Raw genomic sequence first — 24,043 nt, 5'->3', positions numbered from 1 at the left:
CATCATATCTACCTTATCTAATAACCTGCGAAGAAAAATGAGTGAGACTAACTTCTGCAACACGATGTTTCCGAAACTCTATAACCGACGGAAGTTCCAAGCAAGCAGAGATCTTTAGAAAAAAAATCTTCCTGTTACTGGAAGCAGAGACCAACAAAACATACAATTCGGAAGTTTAATGAGCGGTGACATAAACCGAACTGACCGGTTTTGAAAGCTAACATCGGAACACGTTTCTTCCAGAATTCGTACGAGAGGAGGCGATGGTTCCGTGGGAAAGAGATGAGCACAAGATGAGCAAAAACGAAGAGGGGATAATGGATAAGCTCTATACTCTCTTTTTTTTTTTCCATCTGTCCATCCGGCTGTGGTGTTTGTGCATGGTAACACTGCGTCCCGGGCTTTAAATAATATCCTATTTCGAATATTAACGGTGTAATTCGCATATAGTAAATTATTAAAACACTTTTCAGTTGCAAATGTACACCCAGATATCCTTTTATTAACCTAAAACCTACACGTAGCGTAACTATTTAAAGCCCGGGACGCAGTGTTACCATGCGAAAACACCACAGGCGGATGGACAGATGGAAAAAAAACCGAGTATAGTAATTATGACTGCCGTGGAAGGTACTACACCATATGAACAGATCTGGAAAGCATAATTTATTCTAAAATGGAACTAGAGGATTTTTGTGGCCAAATCACCATTCGAGATCCCAAGTGATCTAGTTTGGTATAATCCACCAATAATACCAAGAATAATAATAATACTAATAATGATAATAAAATACAATATAATAATAATGTTTCTAAACTACGATTTTTTTCATAAATGGGACATTATGCAGAGAGAGAGATGCAGAGAGAGAGAGAGAGAGAGAGAGAGTCACGTATGACTATTTTACACTTACAAATATCAAGGCACAAATACCCCTAAATCTTGAGTTATTCATTCGGTTATTAGAGGGACATAAGCTGATTTAGGTAAGAACCTCTGCATTTAAGTTTAATTAATAATAAAACACACAAGTTTGATTTTATATTTCTATTTTAGTTCTTTTTATTCTTATTTTTTATTTATATTTGCATTTTTATATTTTTATCATCTTGATTTTTATTTCATTCTTATTTTTATAACTTTTATGCTTGGTCAGATGCGCTAATCGGTTTTATTGGCTGGAGTGTAAGTCAATCCCATGGTAAAATGAAATCGATATTAAGGGGAATTGACGGCTGGCTCTCTCTCTCTCTCTCTCTCTCTCGTCTCTCTCCGGGCCTTCTCTCTCTCCTCTCTCTCTCTCTCTCTCTCTCTCTCTCTCTCTCTCGTGCACTATTATCTTATTGAATGTTTTTATTCTATATTACACACACGTATCTATATATATGTACACATATATATAAAGTGTGTGTGTATAGTTTGAAGAAGAGAAGGAAGCGAAATTATTAGTTAAGACACTTTACTAGCTGTATTAATGAAAAATTCGGTAAATGGATTTAAAGTTTTACTTGTCTACTGCTCTTTTGCAAATATTTACGGAAAACATTCTCACTGTTTACTTCTCTTGCAGAGGGAAAGCCTTTCTTGAACAAAACAGACGGTTTGCACGCTGTAATAGTTCAAAGTTAGAAAAGCCGGTAAGACCACTTACAGAAGGCAGACCAAATTTTCCCCATTCCCCCTAATCCTCTCAGAGAAAAATAGCTCCAATATTGAGGCCTGATTCGTTTCGAAATAAGCCGTCAGGCAGAAGTGTCAGGATTAGGATTACGTAATACAAGCCTCTTCTTATCGAAACGCGATTAAAATGAAATGTCATTAACCAAAAATTCCGAACGAGATCCCTACACGAGGTGAGGGACTTTCCATGCATGACGCTGCCATTAATTAATAAAAAATATAGACGTATTTACGCATATGAATTTGCGGTGCACATTATGAATTTTATAGCAAGGGCAATTTCCCCGACGCCCAACAGAAAGCGCAGTTCTTATCTTTTTAAAATCGAAGATCTCTAACCAGTAGACACACCAAAATAGAACATAAACCTGATAGACAGATATTGAAATTTATTATTTACGTAATAATCAAAGTACACGTAAACACAATTTATATATATATATATATATTGTATATATATATATATATATATAATATATATATATATATATATATATACATATATATACATACATATACATACATACCATACATACATATACTATATATATAAATATATATATATATATATATATACATATATATATAATATATATAGATATATATATATATATATAAATATATACTATATATATATATATATATATATATTATACTTGTACGTATATATGAATCTGGCTTGGACCTCAATTATTTAGGGCCATTACAGCTATTGAGAAGGATGAACATATATGGTTGTGTCCAATACTGCATAAATGATGTACATTTACATTCAGTAAAGCTTTTTCCTACACTGTGTTTATATAATACCTTACTGTACATATCTTACTTCCTCAGAGAGAGATGCACAGAAACAATGACAGACTGCCAATAACTCAATTGCCGATGAGTTTTCTTTCTCAGAGTCAGTTAACTACAAAACAGTAAAACAAAGTGTCAAAGTTCCTAGTATTCTGAATCACAAGATCACCGATGAGTTAAGTCAAAAAATTTCCCAATATCATAATAACGGAAAAAAAACAGAGCCTCAAGACATTGGTAAAATCGTGAGAATAAAGGTAAAGCATCATTACAGTCATAAGAGGGTATAATCCTATGTAAATCAAATTTCGTACCAAAACTTTTATATGCGTTGGTTGCTACCTGCTGGTCACCAAAAGTGATTCTAGATAATGGTCAATTCATCCATTTCTAAAATAGCTGCTCCTCACTTCAGTAATAAATCATTTAATTGCCATTGTTATTTTGCATAAAAAGGTCATGAATGAGAACGTGAGGGGGGATCAACGAGGGTCAGTCGTCATTCAAAGTGTATTGTGATGCCATGAGGCATCAGGAGATTTCGAAGAAATCTGCTCACAACAACACTTGTGTCTCGATTGTCCGTAAAGAGACAAGTTTTTACGTAGAGAGAGAGAGAGAGAGAGAGAGAGAGAGAGAGAGAGAGAGAGTCCCGATTGACGATAAACAAGGACAGAGTTGGGTTGCAGACGAGTTCGGTGAATCAGTGATGAAGGTAATACTGAGCTGAACAGAGTGATTGTAATTATATCCAAGAAGAGATTTGAGTTTTGTTTCTCTCTCTCTTATCTGAGAGAGAGAGAGAGAGAGAGAGAGAGAGAGAGAGAGTTTGTCATTACATTCTTAAGTCGATTACAGTAATTTTACTGCAACATTATTTCAATTTTTTAATGTACGTTAGTAGCATTAGTACCTCTTAGTTCAATAAAATAGCGAATTCCTTCTCTTGGAAATAACTCATAATACTTGGCACTATGGAAAAATAACTCAGAACACTTTGCATAATTCGAAATCTATGTTTGTTTGTTTGTTTGTTTGTTTGTATGGTGTTTTTACGTTCCATGGAACCAGTGGTTATTCAGCAACAGGACCAACGGCTTTACGTGACTTCCGAACCACGTCGAGAGGGAACTTCCATCACCAGAAATACACATCTCTCACCCCTCAGTGGAACGCCCGAGAATCGAACTCGCGGTTAGCGAAGTGGCACGCCAACACAATACCGACCACGCCACTGAAGCGCTTCAATATCTATGGCTTTACAACAATTAACTAAATTCGAAAAAAATTCCCCTGTACAAGAAAATTTTCACACATTCTCGAATACAAAATTCCTCGCCCACAGAGAAACGCATGTTGTGCGCAATTCTGCAATTGAAAAGTGGATAGGTTTTCGGCTAATCACACCAAACTTCTCGGACGAGGTCAGAATTTACAATCCTTCTCTCTGTTTACTTCAATGAGTCAATGACACCCACTTCTCAAAAATAAAATGAAAAAATGAAAGAAAAAAAAATCTTATCCCTCTTGGCAACATCGTTTCGTTCTCTTTACTACAGAGAACAAGGTTTATTCTCAGCACTTCAACTAGAGAATTACTGCCTCGTTTCCAATTTGATCAAAGATTTTGCCTTAATCACTGCATATTTTGGCTGCAGTATGTTTTTCATGATCCCGCGCTTTTGCCTTTGATGTCTGAAAACTACTGTCACTTTAGATCTCTACGAGATGTTACATTCTCATCTCCGACTATTTCATAATTTCTGATCTGGTTACTTTTTGATATTGTTAATGTTGGCTTATTCATTCTACTTTTGTTCTAATTCCTGTTAGTCTGTTGGCTCAATATTTCTTCAATTCCCTTTCAGCTTTTCTTGAAACCTTTTTCAGAATTCTTTCCCTGAATAGTTATGTTATGTTCAGTTGTTTATCATCAAAGAGTAAACAGCTTTAACACTGATTTTCATTATTTAGATAGCAGTCAAACCTAAGTTACATGCTTCAGTCCGCGAACAAGCCTTCGAACGGTATTTGAACAGAGAAGCACGAAAAGGATATTATCCTTCATCATTAAATACTAAAATCCAAAACGCAATCCTGAAATCTACCACGAAGTAATAACTTCTGTGAAATTTGGTAAAAGCTATCTGTTGATTTGAAATAGGAACTAACACGGGACATCGGATTCAGATAAAATCCCGCGGACTGTTTAGGGCGGACAGCAAGAGCAAGGCTAAGGGCTCCTGAAAAGCTTTCCACCTCCTCCAGTGAATAAGTCGTTCCCAAGGAAAATGTTGGAACCGGATTTAATATTGGGAAGGGTTTCCAAAATTAAATCTGGAAAATTCGCGAGTGCTCTTCTATGAAAGCAGAGGGGAAGGACGTGGTATGGGTGAACATGCGAGGCATTACGGAGGAGGAAGAGGAATGTCTGAGCAAACGAGCAGCGAATGAAACGGAAAAGGGAGGATTATAGGTGAAGGGAAGGCATGTTATGGGAAACGAGCAGCAATAAAGAGAGAAAGGGACAACGCAATTTTCGGAACTTCGCAAATTACTCTCATTCATACGTTGAGGCATTTGTGGTTTTGGTTACGTTTTGCGTAATTTAGGGGAAAATCCGTTCTCGTGAAAAGTCGACGGAAGTCCAGGTGTGAGTTATGAGAGAGAGAGGAGGAGGAGAAGAGAAGAGAGAGAGAGAGAGAGAGAGAGAGAGAGAGAGAGAGAGAGAGAGAGTGTGTGTGTAGTCTGAGGGTCGTTCGATGGTGGTGGTGATGGTGTGGGGGTGGGGGAGTACGAGGCAAAGATGAGATTTAGCGGTTAGCTGGGCATGACAATGACTGCCAAATTTCGCGGCCGAGACCCATTGTTGCGAAGCTGACCACAGATTACAGCTGTACCAGCGCTCCTCTCCCACAAAATTTGTCCTTCAACTGATGAGTTTGTGAGCGTGTGAAACCCTCATTTTTGCACATTTTTCAATAACTATTGGTAAAATGCAAATTTTAGTTTTTATATTTGAGCCACAGGAGAAAATTTCTGTAATGTTCAAGGCTCTAATATGATCCCTTCTTATAATACGGTACAGCATTAAAGCACAATGGTTTTGGCAAGAGTTTTCCGCCCCAAGTAAGAAAAATCAAGTGGAAAGGGCATAGCTCGGTAGAGACAAATGAGTCCTTCCTTTAGTGGCTCTTCAGCTCCTCCGACATTTTTCTTTTCACGGTCAATTCAACCGAATAGAGACGTACGATCAGCACAAAACGACACCGACTAATTGAATCTACTTCAAATAAGGTCTGCGTCTCTTGGATTTAAGCTGCAAGATTGGGGTCGATGGGTGGAAAATTAAGAAAACGTTAAGAACTCCTAAGGCCTTCCCTGCTTTTTAAAGCCGTGAAGAATAATTGAAGACAAAATGAGCGACGTGCCGGAGGGAAACTCGTTGCATTTCACGGTATAATTGCAGAGAAGGGAATCAATAGATCTCATTATACGAGAAAATAAAGGATAATAAGAAATCAAATACGGGAATAGAAACAAGACTCACTTCTACAGATTCTCTGACTTCTGGTGCTTGTGCATTCAGGTGCTTTTGTCTATTCAAAATGAGTAGTATACCTAATATACTGTGTGTGTGTGTGTGTGTGTGTGTGTGTAACCGAGAGTTTAAGAATATGTTCTTTAAAAATTGCTGACGTGTCTAGTGACCACTTTATCTTATCTTTAAATCAAGCATTGATGTGTATATAACATTTTAGACTACAGGGTCGATATTTATCAATACATTCAGCACATGAGTAATTACAGTTAAATACTAAAACGGAGAATTCGGATATAATCAATGCCCCACCCCTTTCCTTTTTTTGGGGGGTCGGGGGCGTTATGAGGAGACTTCCATATAAAATGGGGACTCTGAAATCATGTCCCTTCCAGCGAATGTGGACGAGGTCTTTAATCATTTTCAGAGGATACCAGAACTTTAGAACAGTAGAGGAGGCAGTGAATTCTAAGGCTTACTACAACACAAGGTTAAAAATAATATGGTAATAAACTAAGAGCCTATGCCTGCCTGCAGGAAGCGAATGTAACGATGGAAATAACAATATTTATAATTTCTGCCCAACCAAGCCCTTCGGCTTTTAAAAATCAATGAAGTCTTCGAAAAATTAATCAACTATAAATGAAGACGCAGTGACAAACAGCTTCATTTCTCTGAACGGTTTGTTGTTCCTAATCGCACCTTTCCATTTTGCTAATGAACCCAGAATTGCACCAGTATTATCTTTCCTCTCATCAGTCAGTTTCCATTTTCAAAGGTACTTTTGTACACACCTAATTTACAAATAATCCGCATCATAACTTTTCTTTGAAGCTTTAAATCTTGTTGAATGTTAAGTGTTCATATCTGGATAACCTTCCAGGTAGGGTTACAACAGCTAACACCAGCGTTAGGATTCCATGGAAAAACTTCCCTCAATATTCTATGAGATATCTTAGAACTAAGTTATCTTGCAAAGATTAAGAAGTATGAGCCATTAGAACTTCGATCTCCGCATCGAAATATTTTAACCTAGATACAAATCTTTTCTTATTAAAGTAAAACCGCATATTCCACAGTCTAATATTAGCTCCTCACATAAGAAGAAGCAAAGCACACGTTTTAAATTCTCTTGGAATTATAAGAGAGTCTAACACTTTACAGATAAATGAAAGGGAGGATGAAAGCTTACGGGCTGACACAATCCAGCAGACCACGAACATCTGCAGCAGTACTTAGGAAGAAAGGCCACCTCCCGAACATGGCGGATGGCAGTCAGTATGAGAAAATGTGGTCACAGCTAAAATGGAGTCATCCTTATTAACTGCCAACAATATATGAAATACCATATGGTTATCGGAACAATACGCCATACAAAAGTTGGACAAGGGTTTCATTCAAACTAGCGAACTTCTACGAAAGTAATAATTTACGAGGGGACATCAGCCTCCATGAATACTGTGTTCATGTCCTTAATTTTGACAAAAATTTACATTAGGGATTTGCCCCAAAATTAAAGGAGCTTTCAGTTTTATGTCTGCTCAAGTTCGATGCATTATCACTGATCTGTGTTATATCAGACTGCAAAAATGTAAGAAATAAAAAAAAAACTTTCAAAATAGCATCAGAGATGACGGAAATAGGACCAGTTTAAATAAAGATTTTAAACGTGTGTCAGACTGGTATTTACGGCAAAACAAAACGGGTAAAAGTGCTTGTTTTGCTTCCGCATACTAAAGAATAACAAATGAGACTTGTAAGATAAATCGATGGGAGCAAAAAATAAATATATATCTATCTTCAACAATGAATGCAATGGCACATAATGCGTTCCACTTGTGTCAACCTTACGACAATGTGCCGAAGGTTTGCATGCCAGCAAGGGAACCTTTCAGTTATCAGTAACTGGCTAGACTTTACTTGAATTCTGTGCTGGGATATGCAGACAAAATATCGGATCAAAGTTTCGACCATTTCCTAATCAATCTTACGGTTAAGTATTCGCTAGCTTTGTTTTAGCAAAAGAATGATTTCATACATGATTTATAATGATTGAAGCTCATTATTTCCAAACCACACTTTCATCTTTTTACCTACACATCAGGACATATTGCCACTTCTAGAAAAAGCTCTTGTAATCAAATATGCTATTGGGCAATCCATATACATTTCCCGTTATCCATGACTACCTCAATGATTCACCTTAATGTGGAGTTGTTTATTGTTGGTTGCTTTAACAGAATAATACTTTGCACTAAGAGAAGACTTGAATTCATAACCGATAGTCAAAGTTAGTTCATAAACTGAACTTGCATATTTTCATCAGTAATAAGCTGTGTAAGTTCACGTCATTTCAAAAGGCATCAAAATAAAAACTGGCACAGTTTTGAGTTCACAGACAGTTGTAAACTTCGAACTTAGAACTCCACAACAGACAAAAGTCGAGCCCGATCCACAGCTACTACTACGTCCCTAATACTGCAGTTTATTTGGAACCCACTACCGACTAGGTGATGTATTCGCACCATAAACTGCAGACGAGATAAGAAATTGGACCCTGATGAAGTAGTTAAAGGTTACCTTAATACGTATATGTATAAAGTATTTCGTCAAGATAAACGGCTACATTCAAAGGACAGGTAAAATACGAGACTATAAAAATGGGCGTCACAGAATTACTGATGTCGATTATCACACCCAATATGATAATATCCCAATATCTACAAGATGAAGAACGAGTGGACAAAAAACTTACTTCCGGATTAGTATTATATATTTGATAATATAGATTTCAATAAGCAGCATCTTTTTTATACAGGTTATGCTTTTTCGTAGCGATAACAGGACTAATTCAAATTTTGTCAAATTGGCTCAAAAATTGTAAAAATGGTTCTATGTGGAAATGTTATCTCGACAAAAGAACATTAGACAATACATCCCTTGGGAAAAAAGAACAAGGCGTACTGCGGTTTCGATGGAGTTAATTATTACATTATTTACACTGAAATTAAGCACCAAGTTTATCCCTAGAAAATGAAATGTTTTATGTTGCGTATAATATGCCCCATATTTAAACATCTGGCATATCATATACACAATTGTATGGTCTGGTCAAAACTCACAATTATACACTTTCTCCAACAGAATTACGATCCAGTTTTCCAAGAGACTGGCTGAATATTACTTGGCTTTACAACTGCCACGGCTGCTGGCGCAGTAATGTGTAAGTGACGCTACGTGCAATCGGCGATCATAAATATATGAACGATAATTAAAAGTCTGTTATGGCAAATTTCGCCACAGCTATTATTCCATTACCCTGGGGCTGGACATAAATGACATAATTCATACGTTCAAATGGGCGTCAATTGCAAAATTACTCAAACTTGTTCACTATACATGGGCGGAGGATGAGAGGGGTAGAGGGACCATGTGCCTCCCATATTTTTCAGAGACGGGACAAAAAGGGTATGACGCCCCCCCCCCCTTTTTTTTTTGATAGCAGAAAAATTTAATCATGAACTGGCCATGCCAAAAAGCCTGTGAAAAGTTGGAAAAATTGGTGGCCCCAGTAAGGCGGCTTCTACATCTACGGTTGTTAATGCATTACAACCACTGGAAAATAATCCTGTTGCTGCTGCTATGGTCTCTGAACTCAATAAACTTGAAGATTTACCTGTAGACCGTTCCAGTAACCACAGCGTCAAAATAGGCTAAATAACGTCTTACTCTTGCATACCCACAAAGGGTTAACAGATGATCTAAATGCAAAGCAGACTGCCACAGATTTTATCGAAAAGAACACATCTACACTTTAGTTCTTTCGTTGTGGGCAGTTCACATAGATTAATCCTTAGCTCTACAATTACGAACATATGCAAGTTATTTTGAGCAATAATGATCATTCTGAAACAACTTAAGAGATATTGCATATACCATTGTAATATGACAACCCATCAATCATTATACTTCCTGCGGTAGATATTGTCTTTTTTTTTTTTTCTTAATGATGCATTTACTTTCTATATTTTGGCAACTTTATATTGTCCCTTGCCCACCCCAGCCACCCTCCCGCCCACAACATTTTAGGAGGTTCCTGCGGCCCTGTAAGGACAACGCATATTCACAATTTTCTCTGTATGTAGTTCAACATTCGCGTTGTTCTTACTTCCCTCCGCGAGAGCGTTCAGCGGGCTTTCCGCCAATGTATATATCTTGTGAAATCATATTTTATGTACTTTTGTACTTTGTATTATATGTCTCTCAAGAAACACAAATCGGGTCTCGCCGACCCACTTTTATTCTCTCGCGGGTCGGTAACTACATTTCCGCCCGCATGCTGTATATTTGAATTTTCCCTTACCTGTAATAAAGATACGGGCTGCTCTACGAGCAAGAGCCCGTGCTGGCACAAGGCCAGCTTAATCTTAAACAACATGTAATAAAGTCAGTACACTACTACCTGCCTCTTTGTCCACACCTCACAGCCCCCCTATAAAAGCATTAATTTCTGATCTGTAACTGCACGAGCTAGTATGTTTATTTAACATGGAAGATATTTTCTGTTTAAACCACTCTTAATTACAGGTAAATAAAAACATTATAATTACCATGACGTGGCGCATAACATGCACAGAAAGTAACAGTTAAATAACTTCGTATCTAGTTACTCAAAGGGACAAAAATGAAGTCATCCTGATGGGAGAGAGGAGCCGGGGAATGCAAGTAATGAATCCCTGTATCTCAATTCTTCAAGGGAGTTTATCAAAACCCATTTCTCCAGACCAAGTCCTCACACCCTAATCACAGACAACATGAAGAACAATTAAGCATTAAAAGTGAAGAACATACACCATTAATCTGCAGATATACTACACATCAAAACAAATATAAACCTTATGCAATCATCAAAACAGCAAGCACACTTAATAACAAAACACACCAAAGCACACTGCTACAACCGAATACGACAAACCAGGACATCCAAATTATCAGTATAGCAAAACAGGCCCAAATGCACTTTAGTTTTGGAACACAAACCACCAGCTACACGAACGAATAAAGCAGGAAGCTCTTAAAAGACAGAGTGTAAAGGAATTGGAAATTGCGAAGGGCTGCAACAATTAGCACCGTAGAGTTGGGGGCAATTTTCCAGATTTTGGCAGAAATTTACAGAGAGGTAAAGCTACTCAGGTCCATCACTTCTCATCAGCACAGGAAATGATGAAATTGAAGACAGGTACTCCGGAGACAGTCACTGAAATGACAACGAGTCCGGTAAGACTGACTAAAATAATGAACTTGAGGAATAATTTCTTCATAAAGTGGTCTTCATGAGAATGGTTAGTCGATGGAACAGTAGCACAAAATCAAACTGGATACTCTAAGCAAAGTAACTTATCAATACATTCAGTTAAATCTATATTATAATACCCATTATAAAATATTTTCAAGCCATAAAAGAATCTCACCAATACCAAAACTGACAAATACCTGCACAGCCATCTGCTGAAAACAATACTTGAATCATCTATAAAAATATCATGGCACACCGGAGGATACAATGTTCTCTAGAACACAACAACCTGCTCTCAGACTTTCTGGCCAAAATATTGATTTACAACACCATCAAGTATCACAACAGAAATTAGAAAGCATCAGCACAGACAACCTTAAAGAAAACCATCATCGACACTGTACAGCACACATTTGGTCGGCTCTGCTACCTGGACGGGCTTCTAAGTAAGTTACAACCCTGACTTCATGACAACCATACAACAGTTCTCACACTACAAAAGAAAAACATCTCCGGGCCTCACTTATTGATGCAGGTCACAAAATCGTCCTTAGTCTTGTCAGACAGGGCCACAACTGGGGCCAATATGATTTTTAATCGATGTTAATAATCATTCACTGTACTCAATTGAATTGGGAGCAAAACTAGAAATCAAGAGAATTCGTAAAGCTTGAGGCATGCGTAGTAGACGTCAGCACTAATGCTCATAAAGAGTACCAACACAAAGGGGAGCAAAAACCAACCTCGCCCAGTCATAGTCAAAAATAATAATAATATTATACAAGACGCTAATGAGACTAATGATTGAGTATCTATATCAATAGCATGAATACAATCAGGAAATGAAATCAAATGAAACGGTAAATGTCTTGGTCAGGACAATTTTTCATTGCGCATAGGAAAACTGAACTAAGTTTAGTGAGCTCTTCGATATCTATGTTGCCTCCATACTTTACTTATTTACAGTTTTTACTGCATAAAAACGGTTTTCCTTCAAATGAGCCAGGGGTTCCTGAAATTATCTACAAAATTCTAGGGGTTCCTAAATGGATCTTCTAAAGAATTCTAATGTTTTTACAAGAAAAATACTGATAAAGCTTTAGTGGGATTTCCTCTGCAGTAAATCAATCAGACTTAGTTAAACAGTGATCCTCCAACAGTTGGGGGTAGGTACCGTCCATGAAAATAAAAGGGAAGTAGTACAACCAACTCAGAGTTTGTTGAATTCCTTAGGAATGACAGCTTTCTGTTGTAGCGGTTTCACAACCTTTAAACACACGAGAAGAAATGCTGATTTATCCCCTATTCCCTACTATTTCGTGTCGCTGCAATGAGAATCGGCTCTATTACATCAAACAGAACGAGACTAAAATGGAATGGATGACGATAAACAAGAGAAAAAGAAATGACCGAATCAAATGATCAAATTTAATCCGTCTGTCTGCCTCACCGATAAATGAGCTTGGTTTGATTCCCGCCGGAATGGGGATAACTGGAATTAGATGGATGGGGCCAGTTTAAAGTAGTTTGGCTCTTAATGACATAATCACTAGGTACCTGGTAGTCAGAAAGCTGTGTGTACACGCACAAATACACACACACATTATATATATATATATATATATATATATATATATATATATATATATACATATATATACTATATATAGATAGATAGATAGATAGATAGATAGATATACCATTTAATATCGAATTCGCTCTATTTTAAGTCGTTAGGTCCCGTTATTCGAGGGGTCTAGTCCACCAGGTAACGAAACACTTATCAATCATAATTCCCCTTCAGTATCATTTCCGAAGCTGAGCGAATTGGATATTGAACGAAATTTGTGGCTTTGTTTATGTATACAAAATGTCACGTGATGTGATAAAAACTCACATGTATACACACACACGTGTGTGTGTGTATATTCAATAACCTACTTTTCATAAGAAAGTTTTATTTCATTGAATATTTCACTGAAACCTGGCAACGTTTCGTATACAGTTCAGGTCATAATAATCTCATTGCCAAGATAATTCACGACATCTTATCAACATCGTTACATGAACTACAATTCTTAGCAAGCTAAAAATTTCTTCATTGGTAACCATCTGGAAAGCTTTCTAGGCATCTAGTGTCACACCAAGGAGGCCGCCCACGAAGTATTGGTGTTACACGGATTTTACGAAAATGACACCTAGATCCGCCCTCACGGGCGGGTCCAAAGACACCGCCCTTGTATTTGCAAACGTACTGAGATAATTTGGTCGACAATCAGATCTGTCTACAGGAATGGAAATGAAATAGAGTTACTAGACCTGAGAAATCATGATGGATACAAGAAAAATCTTCAAAATTGAAATGTATACCTATTCACTTCTCGGTTGATCATGTCGTTATACTTTAAAAATGGATATCAGATTAATAATGAAACAACCAACCCTACCCCTAAAATACATGAAATATCTGATGCTTGGTAATTTTCAGCTTTATTTTTATTCGTGAAGGTAATTTTCAACCAAGAGCAAAGATTCTATAATATACAGTGTATTCACACACAAAAACACACACACACATATGCCTGAGTTATATCACACACATAATGCATGAGTTATATCATATTACCGTCATTCATATACATACCTCGAGCTACAAATATCTAATTCGCTCTACCTCGGAATTTATATATTTTCATGTAATTATGTTAAACCGAAGGGGATTTTTTTGTCGATAAGAAATTTATGAAAATATATAAGTTCCGAGGTAGAGCGAATTAGATATTAAAGGACATTTGTAGCTCGATGTATACATATGCATATATATATATATATATATATATATATATATATGTATATGTATATAATATATATATATATAAATATATATCACTATACATAATACATATAGATAACATATATGATACATATTCATATATATCATATATATATATATAATATATATTATATACATAGATATAAAGCACCGTTATCATATTATCACAACGTTAATATTCAGAAGAGAAGATCGTCAAGAGGCCTATAAGAGAGAGGACAGGGTAGTGGAAGTTGGTGAACACAAAATCTACAAAGAATACAGTTATGAGATCGGGAACAAACACAGATCGATCGAAAGGTTAACGAACGAATGAGTCTCACGATGGAAGATGAAAATAAAGGGTGCCGTCTAAAGCCGATATCGTTCCAGGTCGATGTGGAATGAGGAATATAAAAGCGAGGTAGATCTGATGATGCCCGTGTGGAAAGTGTTAATATTAATTTGAGTGAATATTGGGATGTTGCAGAATGGAATGGCATTGAGTGATTAATATATTCATGTGGGAGTGAAGCATGTGTTACAATGTTTAGACATTAAGTTTATGGTTTGGTGCAAAAGTGTCGGTTACAGATCAATTTTCATGTAAATATAAAGTTGTGGATGTTTCGAGGTGACGCAGTACTGACTGGGGATAGCGAAATAAACTAAAGATACTAGTAGAGAGTTTGAAAATGCTTGCAAGAGTAGAAATCTGAGATTAAATGCGAGCAAAATGTGGTTAGGAGGAGAGGCAGAAACTTGGAAGATGGACTTTGTAGTTCGTGCAGACATTGAATAAAGGAAGTGGTTGATCTATAGATGTATCTGCGAGTAAATAATTGGATGGCGGGAGGATGAGAGGAAATCCATACGTTTGGAGGGAGGCTTCCAGTATCAAGAGAAGCCAATGCCGGCAAACATGAAGATTGAGCCAATTCTATGAAGTGATGAGTGAATGTTATACACTGGTGATTGGAAATTCATTTCTCGATATAATGTGGTCGAGCTGCTAATAAACCAATTGGTTCCTAGCCACGTATGAAAATCTAATCCTTCGTGCCAGCCCTAGGAGAGCTGTTAATCAGCTCAGTGGTCTGGTTAAACTAAGATATACCTCGCCATAGACTGTGTACACGCACACATATGTGTGTGTACATGCTCACTTTACAGTACAGTATATACAGTAGACTGCCTGACCAACCCGGTGCTGCCCAAGATAACTGAATGACAGCTGATTCTCTCTCTCTCTCTCTCTCTCTCTCTCTCTCTCTCTCTCTCTCTCTCTCTCTCTCTCCAACCCCTACCCCTTTTGGTGCCATTGACGTGTTACCCCCACAGTATTCTTTCCCAAATAGTAATACATATGTACACCAAAATTAGTTATGATAAATTTGCAAAGTTTGGTTACTAAGTCTACTGGCAGAAACAGCCCCGTTTCAGGGTTTCAGGGAAGCCCTTTCCATCCCCACGCCCTTTGGTGCTAGTGATAACTTAACTCCACGGTGATGATTTCTAGATAGTAAGTCATATGTATACCAAGTTTGGCTGAAATTTCTCAATGCATTTCAAGAGTTATGCTGGGACATACATACAAACATACATACATTTATATATACATAGATGATGCGCTTATATTAGAAACTTGCCTTACTGTCAGTAATAATTATCCAACCAGATGCTTTATAAAGTACCTGAAGAAGTCAACAGCAGAAATACAGATAGCATGAAGTGGACAGACAAAGACGGACGGATAGACCGGCAGATCGGCAGATGACTTCTACACTGATAAGAAAAGTCACACTGAATGTGGAAACTGACTTTTGTTTAAAAGTCATTTCTTCGCCCCTAATACCAAACCTTCACGTTTTACTGATATATGAGTGTTTGGATCATAGCTCTCAATATTTAGGATGCGGAACTATCGTATTTCTCTCGCCTTGATCAATATGAATTCGACTGTCCACCTGCCGCCCTATGACACTGCGATGAGCTCTTCCTCCCTAGATCCTCTTTCCTTCGTCACAAGGCAGCTTCTCAGTCGCCTTTCTAGCAAAGTGGCCTAAGGGTAGACCCTTCAGGTGATCTCTCGTAACACTGGTCGATGGAAACCACCAAAACTAGAAATGCTTTTTTAGGTAACTGAATAGCTTTCCCTCTACTGCTAAACTATTATCTTCCTGGTTGCAGTTTCTTTTTTTTTTTCCAGGATAAAACCCCAACTTTTCCTTATTACACTTTCCCTTCCAGACTTGGTTAGGTACCCTGTCCCGTTGGCGTCGACATCCAAAAACCTTTAATGTACTCCAATTGTGTGCGTGCTACGTATATGTATACATATTAAGAAAAACTCTTACACCATTGATCATTTACGTATATACGCACATCGAAACTAAGATGAATAACAATAGCGTTAAGAGTGAGGCAGTGGTGGTAGTGGGGGGAGGAGGATGGGGGGGAAGGTGGTCACTGTATCGGGACTACAATTTATGGTCCAATGTACGAATGTGAATCCGAGGAAAATCTATAATTAGGAGCCAAAGGAGAAAAACACACGGTTATGGTGTGACTCAGCTAGTATGGCTCAATGTCAGTCTACGGTGATGGCAGCTATCACAGGGGCGTAGGTGGGACTATTGGGGCACAGGATGGCTGGAGGAGATACCCAGCTGGCGACACCTCCCAGCTATCAACCAAGAACCCTTTCCCGCTTCAAAAGAAGAAAAGGGCAAAAATATGGTTAATCCCACTGTTTTTCCTTTAGGTTGAAATTATTACTGAAAATATTACTGACTGCGTGAAAAATATTTATAAAGTACGCTCGACTTGGGGAACAACAGGAACTTGTATCTGAAGATGAAATTTTGCGGAGGCACAAAACTGCAAGTCACTGGACGACGAAGGGGTAATTGTTGGAGGGATAATGACTACGTACCGACACTTGAGAAATGAGCAGATATAATATTAAAACTGTAGAAAAAACACATACACACAAGTGTGTGCGTGTGTGTGTTTGTATTCACATCTGCCAAACCCAACGCAAATTTTGTATCACCTAAGCGTTCGTCCGAAATTGTTATGAATTAAGAAATAAAAAATCATCATTGTAATATTCATGTTAATGCCATGCTCTTAGCATGTTACAATTCCAACTGGATATCATATAACATCATCTTATTTTTGCTTTTACTTATGATTTCTACAATGTATGTAATCATTCTAGTAATACTGAAACTGAATTTGCTTTTATTTTCTATTTACAGGGGAAACGAGAGACAATCTTAAAAGAATGCTTCGAAGCGTCGTCCCACGACTTGGCTTGATGCATCATCCTTGAAGACATCCTCACAGCAAGATTTCCTTATCCCGTTTAGGCAAAATTTAGTCACAACCAAATCTGCATTGGAAATTGATTAAAGTATTTCAGTAAATAAAAGTGGTAAATCATTAAGAAAAGTAAACTGGGGCGCAATGACAAAAATGGTATGTTAACCATCACCATCCAAGCAAATACAGTAAAGTTCAAGTTTTCATTTACGCTTCAGTCGCCCAAAGAGGAGATATGGGTTGATTTTGCATGAAACCTTCTCAACCGAACCAGTCTTTTTTACAGAGATTTTTGTGCATGAAGTGAAACGCTCAAGACAAGTTTTGGATAACTGGAAAACACTATTGGATGGGAACATACTGATTTGGAGCTTCGCAAGGGCTCCTAATACGAGTGACAATCGCTAGTAACGAGGCATCGTGATAAAAGGTGTTCGAAATGTAGACGGGAAAGTCAAACCATTCCCTTTTTTGGTGTCTTGGCGGAAACAGCATTAGTGCTTTATTTATTAGGGCAATGAAATGATAATGACTTCTGACTTGAATTAAAATGAGCTCATGATTTTAAAGCACAAGCAAACTCTCAAAGCACAAGCAAAAGAAAAATACAAGTTTTCACCCAAGGATCAAAATGACAAGGTACTTAAAACTGTGAATATTCACAATTCTGCTATCTAGTTCCTCGGATATAGTTGTGTAAAACAAATACACGAGAAGATAAGTCTTGAGTGTTTCTTCTGAAGACCTACGACTCTGCTAGTTGCTATAAGAGCAATTATAAATAATGAGGACCCTGAAGACTGTGATCTTATTTGGGGCGATAGTAGTCTGCATCACCTGGAGCCCAGCAACCGCCACCTGGTGGTAAGTAGTGACAAATGAAATTTTACTTATTTGCCGTTCTTTCTATCTGCTCATCGTTTTTTCTGTTGCCCTTCACTATTGATCTCTTTGTACGCGAGCACTTTCATCTTCCAGATTTATTTGCAGAGCGTCAAACATAGATTTTCAAGACTGATTTGGTAGCGCATGCATGAATAACTCATGAAAATAGTATTTTGACATAACTCGATCTGTATAAGGTAAAGACCAAAGTGTGCCTTGTGTCGATTCAAAAGTAGGAATTCATAAGCAAAGGTTTCAGTATGGTCTTTGGAACAAGTAGGAGAGCTTGTCAAACAGCAGCTAATAATTTGTCTTTCTATTCAAATGAACAGTGACGAGACAAAACCAGTGTAAGACAGATGAGTAAGTTTTGTCTTAAATTGAAATACAGCACCTTAGAGAAAATAAAATTTCTGAACAAGAGTTCCATGGTCTAGAAGTGGAAGGAATAAAAGGAAAACTGTCACTAAGAAATGAGAATACGACCTTGTTAATTACAGAGTAAACTACCATTTCACATACGAGCGTCGGCTGCTTTTCAAAAATTGACGATGAATGCAATATATACCTATTTGAACAGATTATCCTTCTCCAACACACCCAGGAAGAAAACCTTTAGATCACTTGACGCTGAATCCAAGTAGGAAGGAGAAGAAGAAAAATAGTCAGGTAAAACAAAATCGATAATTTCCTCGTTAAATGATATGATACTAGTGAACATTAATATTCAAAGGTTTGGACTACATTCTTTCTAGTGAAATCGAAATTTGTTTGCATTTAAAAGAAAATAAAGTGCTAAACGACTGATGAAAACAGAACAAGGGAAACTTGAAAACAGACTGTACTATTACTTTAAAGTTAGCCTATGATGAATTTTCGTTTGCATTAGTTATTTGGGAGGCAAAACTCACCAACGACAACGAAAGACAAATAGCTGGATAACAGATAATCGCCTCTCTTATTACAAATGGATGAAAGTACACTGACAGAACCTTATCCTAGTTCTAGCATTTTAAGTGTGCTACCTGACTCGGCTTATTTTTCTTTTATTAAAACTACAAATAATTGGGCATATATATGTATAATATATATATTATATATACACATATAAACAAGGATTGTAAAAGTATAGATATATCTGCACGCAACTGATGAAGTTTTCTACATAATTATTTCTAAGGGAGAATTAAGAACATGTTCAATCCCTGGACTCTAATATTAATTAGATATGTTTATAGGAGAGCGAGGGCATGTGTCAAGAAGAGCTGCAAATAGGTATGTGGTCGTAGATTCCAAGACGCGGCCGGGAGAGCTCGACTTCTGATCATTACCTCTGGAAATTGATGTCTCCGGCGTTGACTTTAAGAGTATATCATTTCGAGTCAGGAATGTATTTGCTGCACTTAACCTGTATTTATTACATATTAGAAAATACTCATTGCAGTTAACATTATATTTCATGCAGCAAGGAATTTTAGTACATACTATCATCTCGTTACTTATATGAACTGCCAGTCATGATACACTGGAAACTTTCCTTAATAATAATATAATTTTGTTCTGAAAGTTTATATATGTAATATATATAGTATATATATATATATATATGTATATATATATATAATATATATAATATATATAATATATATATATATATATTATATATATATATATATATATATTTCATATATATGTTATATGTATGTGTATGCATAAAAAATATAACTATATATAGTAACATATATGTATATGTATACGTGTAACGTTATCACTAGACAATGATATATATATATATATATATATATATATATATATATATATATGTGTGTGTGTGTGTGTGTGTGTGTGTGTGTGTGTATAGCATATTTGTATATACGCATTGTATATATGTGTATAATATATACAAATATACATATATATATATATATATATATATGTATGTATGTATGTATATGTATATGAAAAAATATAAATTTATACATATACGTATAACATTATCACTAGACAATGACATTATATATGTGTGTGCGTATAGCATTTTTGTATATATACATTGTGTATATATTTAAATATACAATATATATCACGTTATCACTGTAGTATAAATAAATCAATAAATACACATACATATGTATATATAAATAAAGGTAGAAGCCACGGAGGAAAGTGAAACAATGGAGTAGCTACAAGATCTTTCGACTCCACTGTTTCACTTTCCTCCGTGGCTTCTACCATTATTTATATATTCATCACTCCAAACTTTCATGATTCAGTTATACATATATATATGTATATTATATTAATATATAATTATATATATATATATATATATAATAATAATATATATATAGTCAATACGGGTGAGCACCAAGAACAGTAGACGATCCGGATGCTAAGGGTGTGGTGCTACTAACATCACGTGAAAAAAGGGGAATGGTAGAATAATGTATTTATAGATTTTTTGCAACCATCCTTCAGAATAACCGCCTGATATATATATATATATATATATATATATATATATATATATATATATATATATATATATATATATAATATATATATATATATGTGTGTGTGTGTGTGTGTGTGTGTGAGTGTGTGTGTGTGTATACGTATGTAAGTATAATTTATATATACAGTTATACAAATACATAATATAAATATACATAAATTACATATATACAAATAAAAGGCTGTTTTCTGAAGGGTGGTTGCAATAAAAATTACATATAATCTCTGCAACAATTATTCTCCACTTTCTGAATGAAGGATGCATAAGCACAGCAGAAACTTATGCAGCATTATACCAATACAAAAGGTTTATCAGCAGCTCGTCAAACGCCACAGCACACGCAATGACTTCGTTATCCATCTTGGTCTGCTATGCAGTCTGGAGTCTCGTCAGTCTCAAGTCTCTACCCATCGACGACCATTTTTCAACTCCACGAGCCCACCATATTTTCCACCTGCCTCTCTTCCTCCTATGAAAGTTCCTCGTTGGACGAGTGGTTCACGTTCTCGCCTACCGATTCGGTAGTAGCGAGTTCGACTCTCCGCTCTAAAAATTCAATTCGCAATATTAATGTGGCTCGGATCCCACAATAAGCTGTAGGTCCCGTTGCTAGGTAATCAATTGGTTCCTAGCCACGTAAAATTCTATACTCCTTCCGGCCAGCCCTAGGAGAGCTGTTCATCAACTCAGTGGTCTGGCTAAAGAAAGATGTACTCAACTTTTCCTCCTATGACTCCTGGGTGGAAATGCTTTCCCTTCCAGTATCCGTCCTCTTTTCTACCTACTGACCAAACAACCTCAAAGCCAACTGCTCTAACGTTTCACCAGCAATAACCTTTTACAACGTCATGGCGCCTCTGCGCCTCCCCACACATTCACACTTGGATCCGCAGGATGTGGCTCAGATGTTACCTTTCTTGAACAGAAGTTATTTTTGGATGATATGGGAAGTCTTATTATTCTATCTACCATGATTGCGACTACAATATTACACTGGTTACTAGGCAGCTACTTCATTGCTGAGGACCCTCATTTTACCAGCAAGAGGACTTTGGCTGAAATCTTGAATAACCCTTTTGGCCCTGTTGACAGTCCTAAACACCGGATAATATAATATAATATAATATAATATAATATAATATAATATAATATAATATAATATAATATAATATAATATAAGTAAATAAGTTTCAGATCTCCCTTTCTAAGAATTATCGAGTCCTGAAAGAATTATGAATGAGTATCTTTATAAGTAAAACAGACAACCTAAAAATCAAATAAAAAGTAGATGCATAAATTTACAAACAAGGGAAATTGTTAAAATACTCGATTTAGTGTATAACAGTCCTCAAAACAATGTATGGCTAATAGTTTTACTCGTACGAAGGAAAATAAAGACTTATAAGTGCATGAATGCAATACTGTTAGTGAGAATTGTGAAGCCAAACTGACAACAAAAATAACCCAGATATTAGTAGCATTCATGTATTTTAAGTAATTGATAAAAAAAAAAATAAACCTAGTAACCTCACACATAATTTTTCATCTTGATAAAAGCCTATGAAGATCAAATGAATTACACGAAGACCAATACTGTGCAATGTTAAATCTCCCTCTGAATAAGACGCGATCTGTTATTCAGGTTAATTAATAACTGACCAAAACACATCAGTAATATTTTATATTTCAGCCAGGTTCACATGCTTTTTTTATAAATTTTATATTTCAGCCAGGTTCACATGCTTTTTTTATAAATTTTATATTTCAGCCAGGTTCACATGCTTTTTTTATACAAGTAACCTGCTACCTGACAATGACGATGCTGTTAGTGAGCCCTATAATTTTCTAAAGTGAAAGGGACCAATCAACAGAAAAAGAAAAAACAAAAGACTGTAAGGGATTGGCAGATATTTACTATTTATTATCGATATCATGGCAACTGCCCTCTCATACATCTGATTTCGCTGATGGGTGAAATGCTAAGAGCTAGTATCGCGCTCAAATGAAGTTCACTATAAGAAACTGCCAAGTCTACGGCAATCTCGCCTAGTCGCATGGCTTATTAAGAGCCAAGGACTTCTCTCATGCAGCTCCCCTCCACATTGAACGGCTTCAGCATCAAGTTCATTGTGATACGAATTGGCATCCAACAACTTGCTTATCATTTAGTAAATAGCTCACATAGGGCTTTAATGAGTTCTTTATCTACTAATCCTTCTTTGCGCATAGAAAAACTGGACTAAATTTAGTGAGCTCTGCGATATCTATGTTGCATCCATACATTGCTTATTTACAACTTTTCCTGTAAAAAAAAAAAATCGTTCAAATGAGCCACGGTTTCCTAAATTGATCTACAAAATTCTAATATTTTACAAGAGAAATATTGATAAAGCTTTAGTGGGATTTCCTCTGCAGTAAATCAATCAGACTTAGATAAACAGGGATCCTCCAACAGTTGGGGGTAGGTGCCGTCCATGAAAATAAAAGGGAAGTAGTACAACCAACTCAGAGTTTGTTGAATTCCTTAGGAATGACAGCTTTCTGTTGTAGCGGTTTCACAACTTCAAACACACGAGAAGAAATGCTGATTTATCACCTATTACCTACTATCCCATTTTGCTCCAATGGGAATCAGTACTATTACATCAAAGCAGAACAAGAAAAAAATGGAGTGGATGACAATAAACATGAAAAAAAGACCGTATCAAATAATCAAACTCACCCAACCAGTTAAGAGAATCCAATAACGTCATACAGTGGAAGAGATCACGAAAAGTGAACGAGCAAAAGGGCGCTCCCCGAAAGAAACGTTGGAGGAAATAACGTTTTTTTTTAATGCACTAGACCGACTAGAGGCACATGAAAAACTAGATAAGGAACCATTATGTAATGTGACTTCATAAGTTACAATAATAATAATAATAATAATAATAATAATAATAATATAATAATAATAATTGACATTGAGCAGTCAACACAAACTCTACCTACAAGCATGCAAAATAAATGAGGTTTTAAACAATTACGGCTTATGATTTCCTTTGGCCTTGACACAGACTCACAATTTTCTCGATTTATGAAAAAAAAAACATGGCGCCAATAGGGTTCAGCTTCTATGCTCTCAAATAAATCGTGGTTTTGCTGGAATATTCTGTGGCCATCCTTAAGAGTAGTTTCTTTTTCAT

The 24,043-nt window shown here is 36.4% G+C and overlaps 1 protein-coding gene across 1 annotated transcript in view; it reads left to right on the top strand.

Moving 5' to 3' along the window:
• LOC135216759 (protein Wnt-4-like) overlaps positions 1-24,043 on the top strand; it is a 319,657-nt gene that overhangs the window by 68,065 nt on the left and 227,549 nt on the right. The window contains exon 2 of the mRNA XM_064252235.1: positions 17,395-18,322. Coding sequence (XP_064108305.1) covers positions 18,243-18,322 — 80 coding nt within the window. The 5' untranslated portion in view covers positions 17,395-18,242. The remainder of the gene's footprint in view (positions 1-17,394; positions 18,323-24,043) is intronic.

The sequence above is a fragment of the Macrobrachium nipponense genome, chromosome 6 (assembly GCF_015104395.2).
Source record: "Macrobrachium nipponense isolate FS-2020 chromosome 6, ASM1510439v2, whole genome shotgun sequence".
Taxonomy (NCBI): domain Eukaryota; kingdom Metazoa; phylum Arthropoda; class Malacostraca; order Decapoda; family Palaemonidae; genus Macrobrachium; species Macrobrachium nipponense.
Note: the sequence above shows the minus strand (reverse complement) of the source record. Positions and strands in the feature narration are given on the sequence as shown.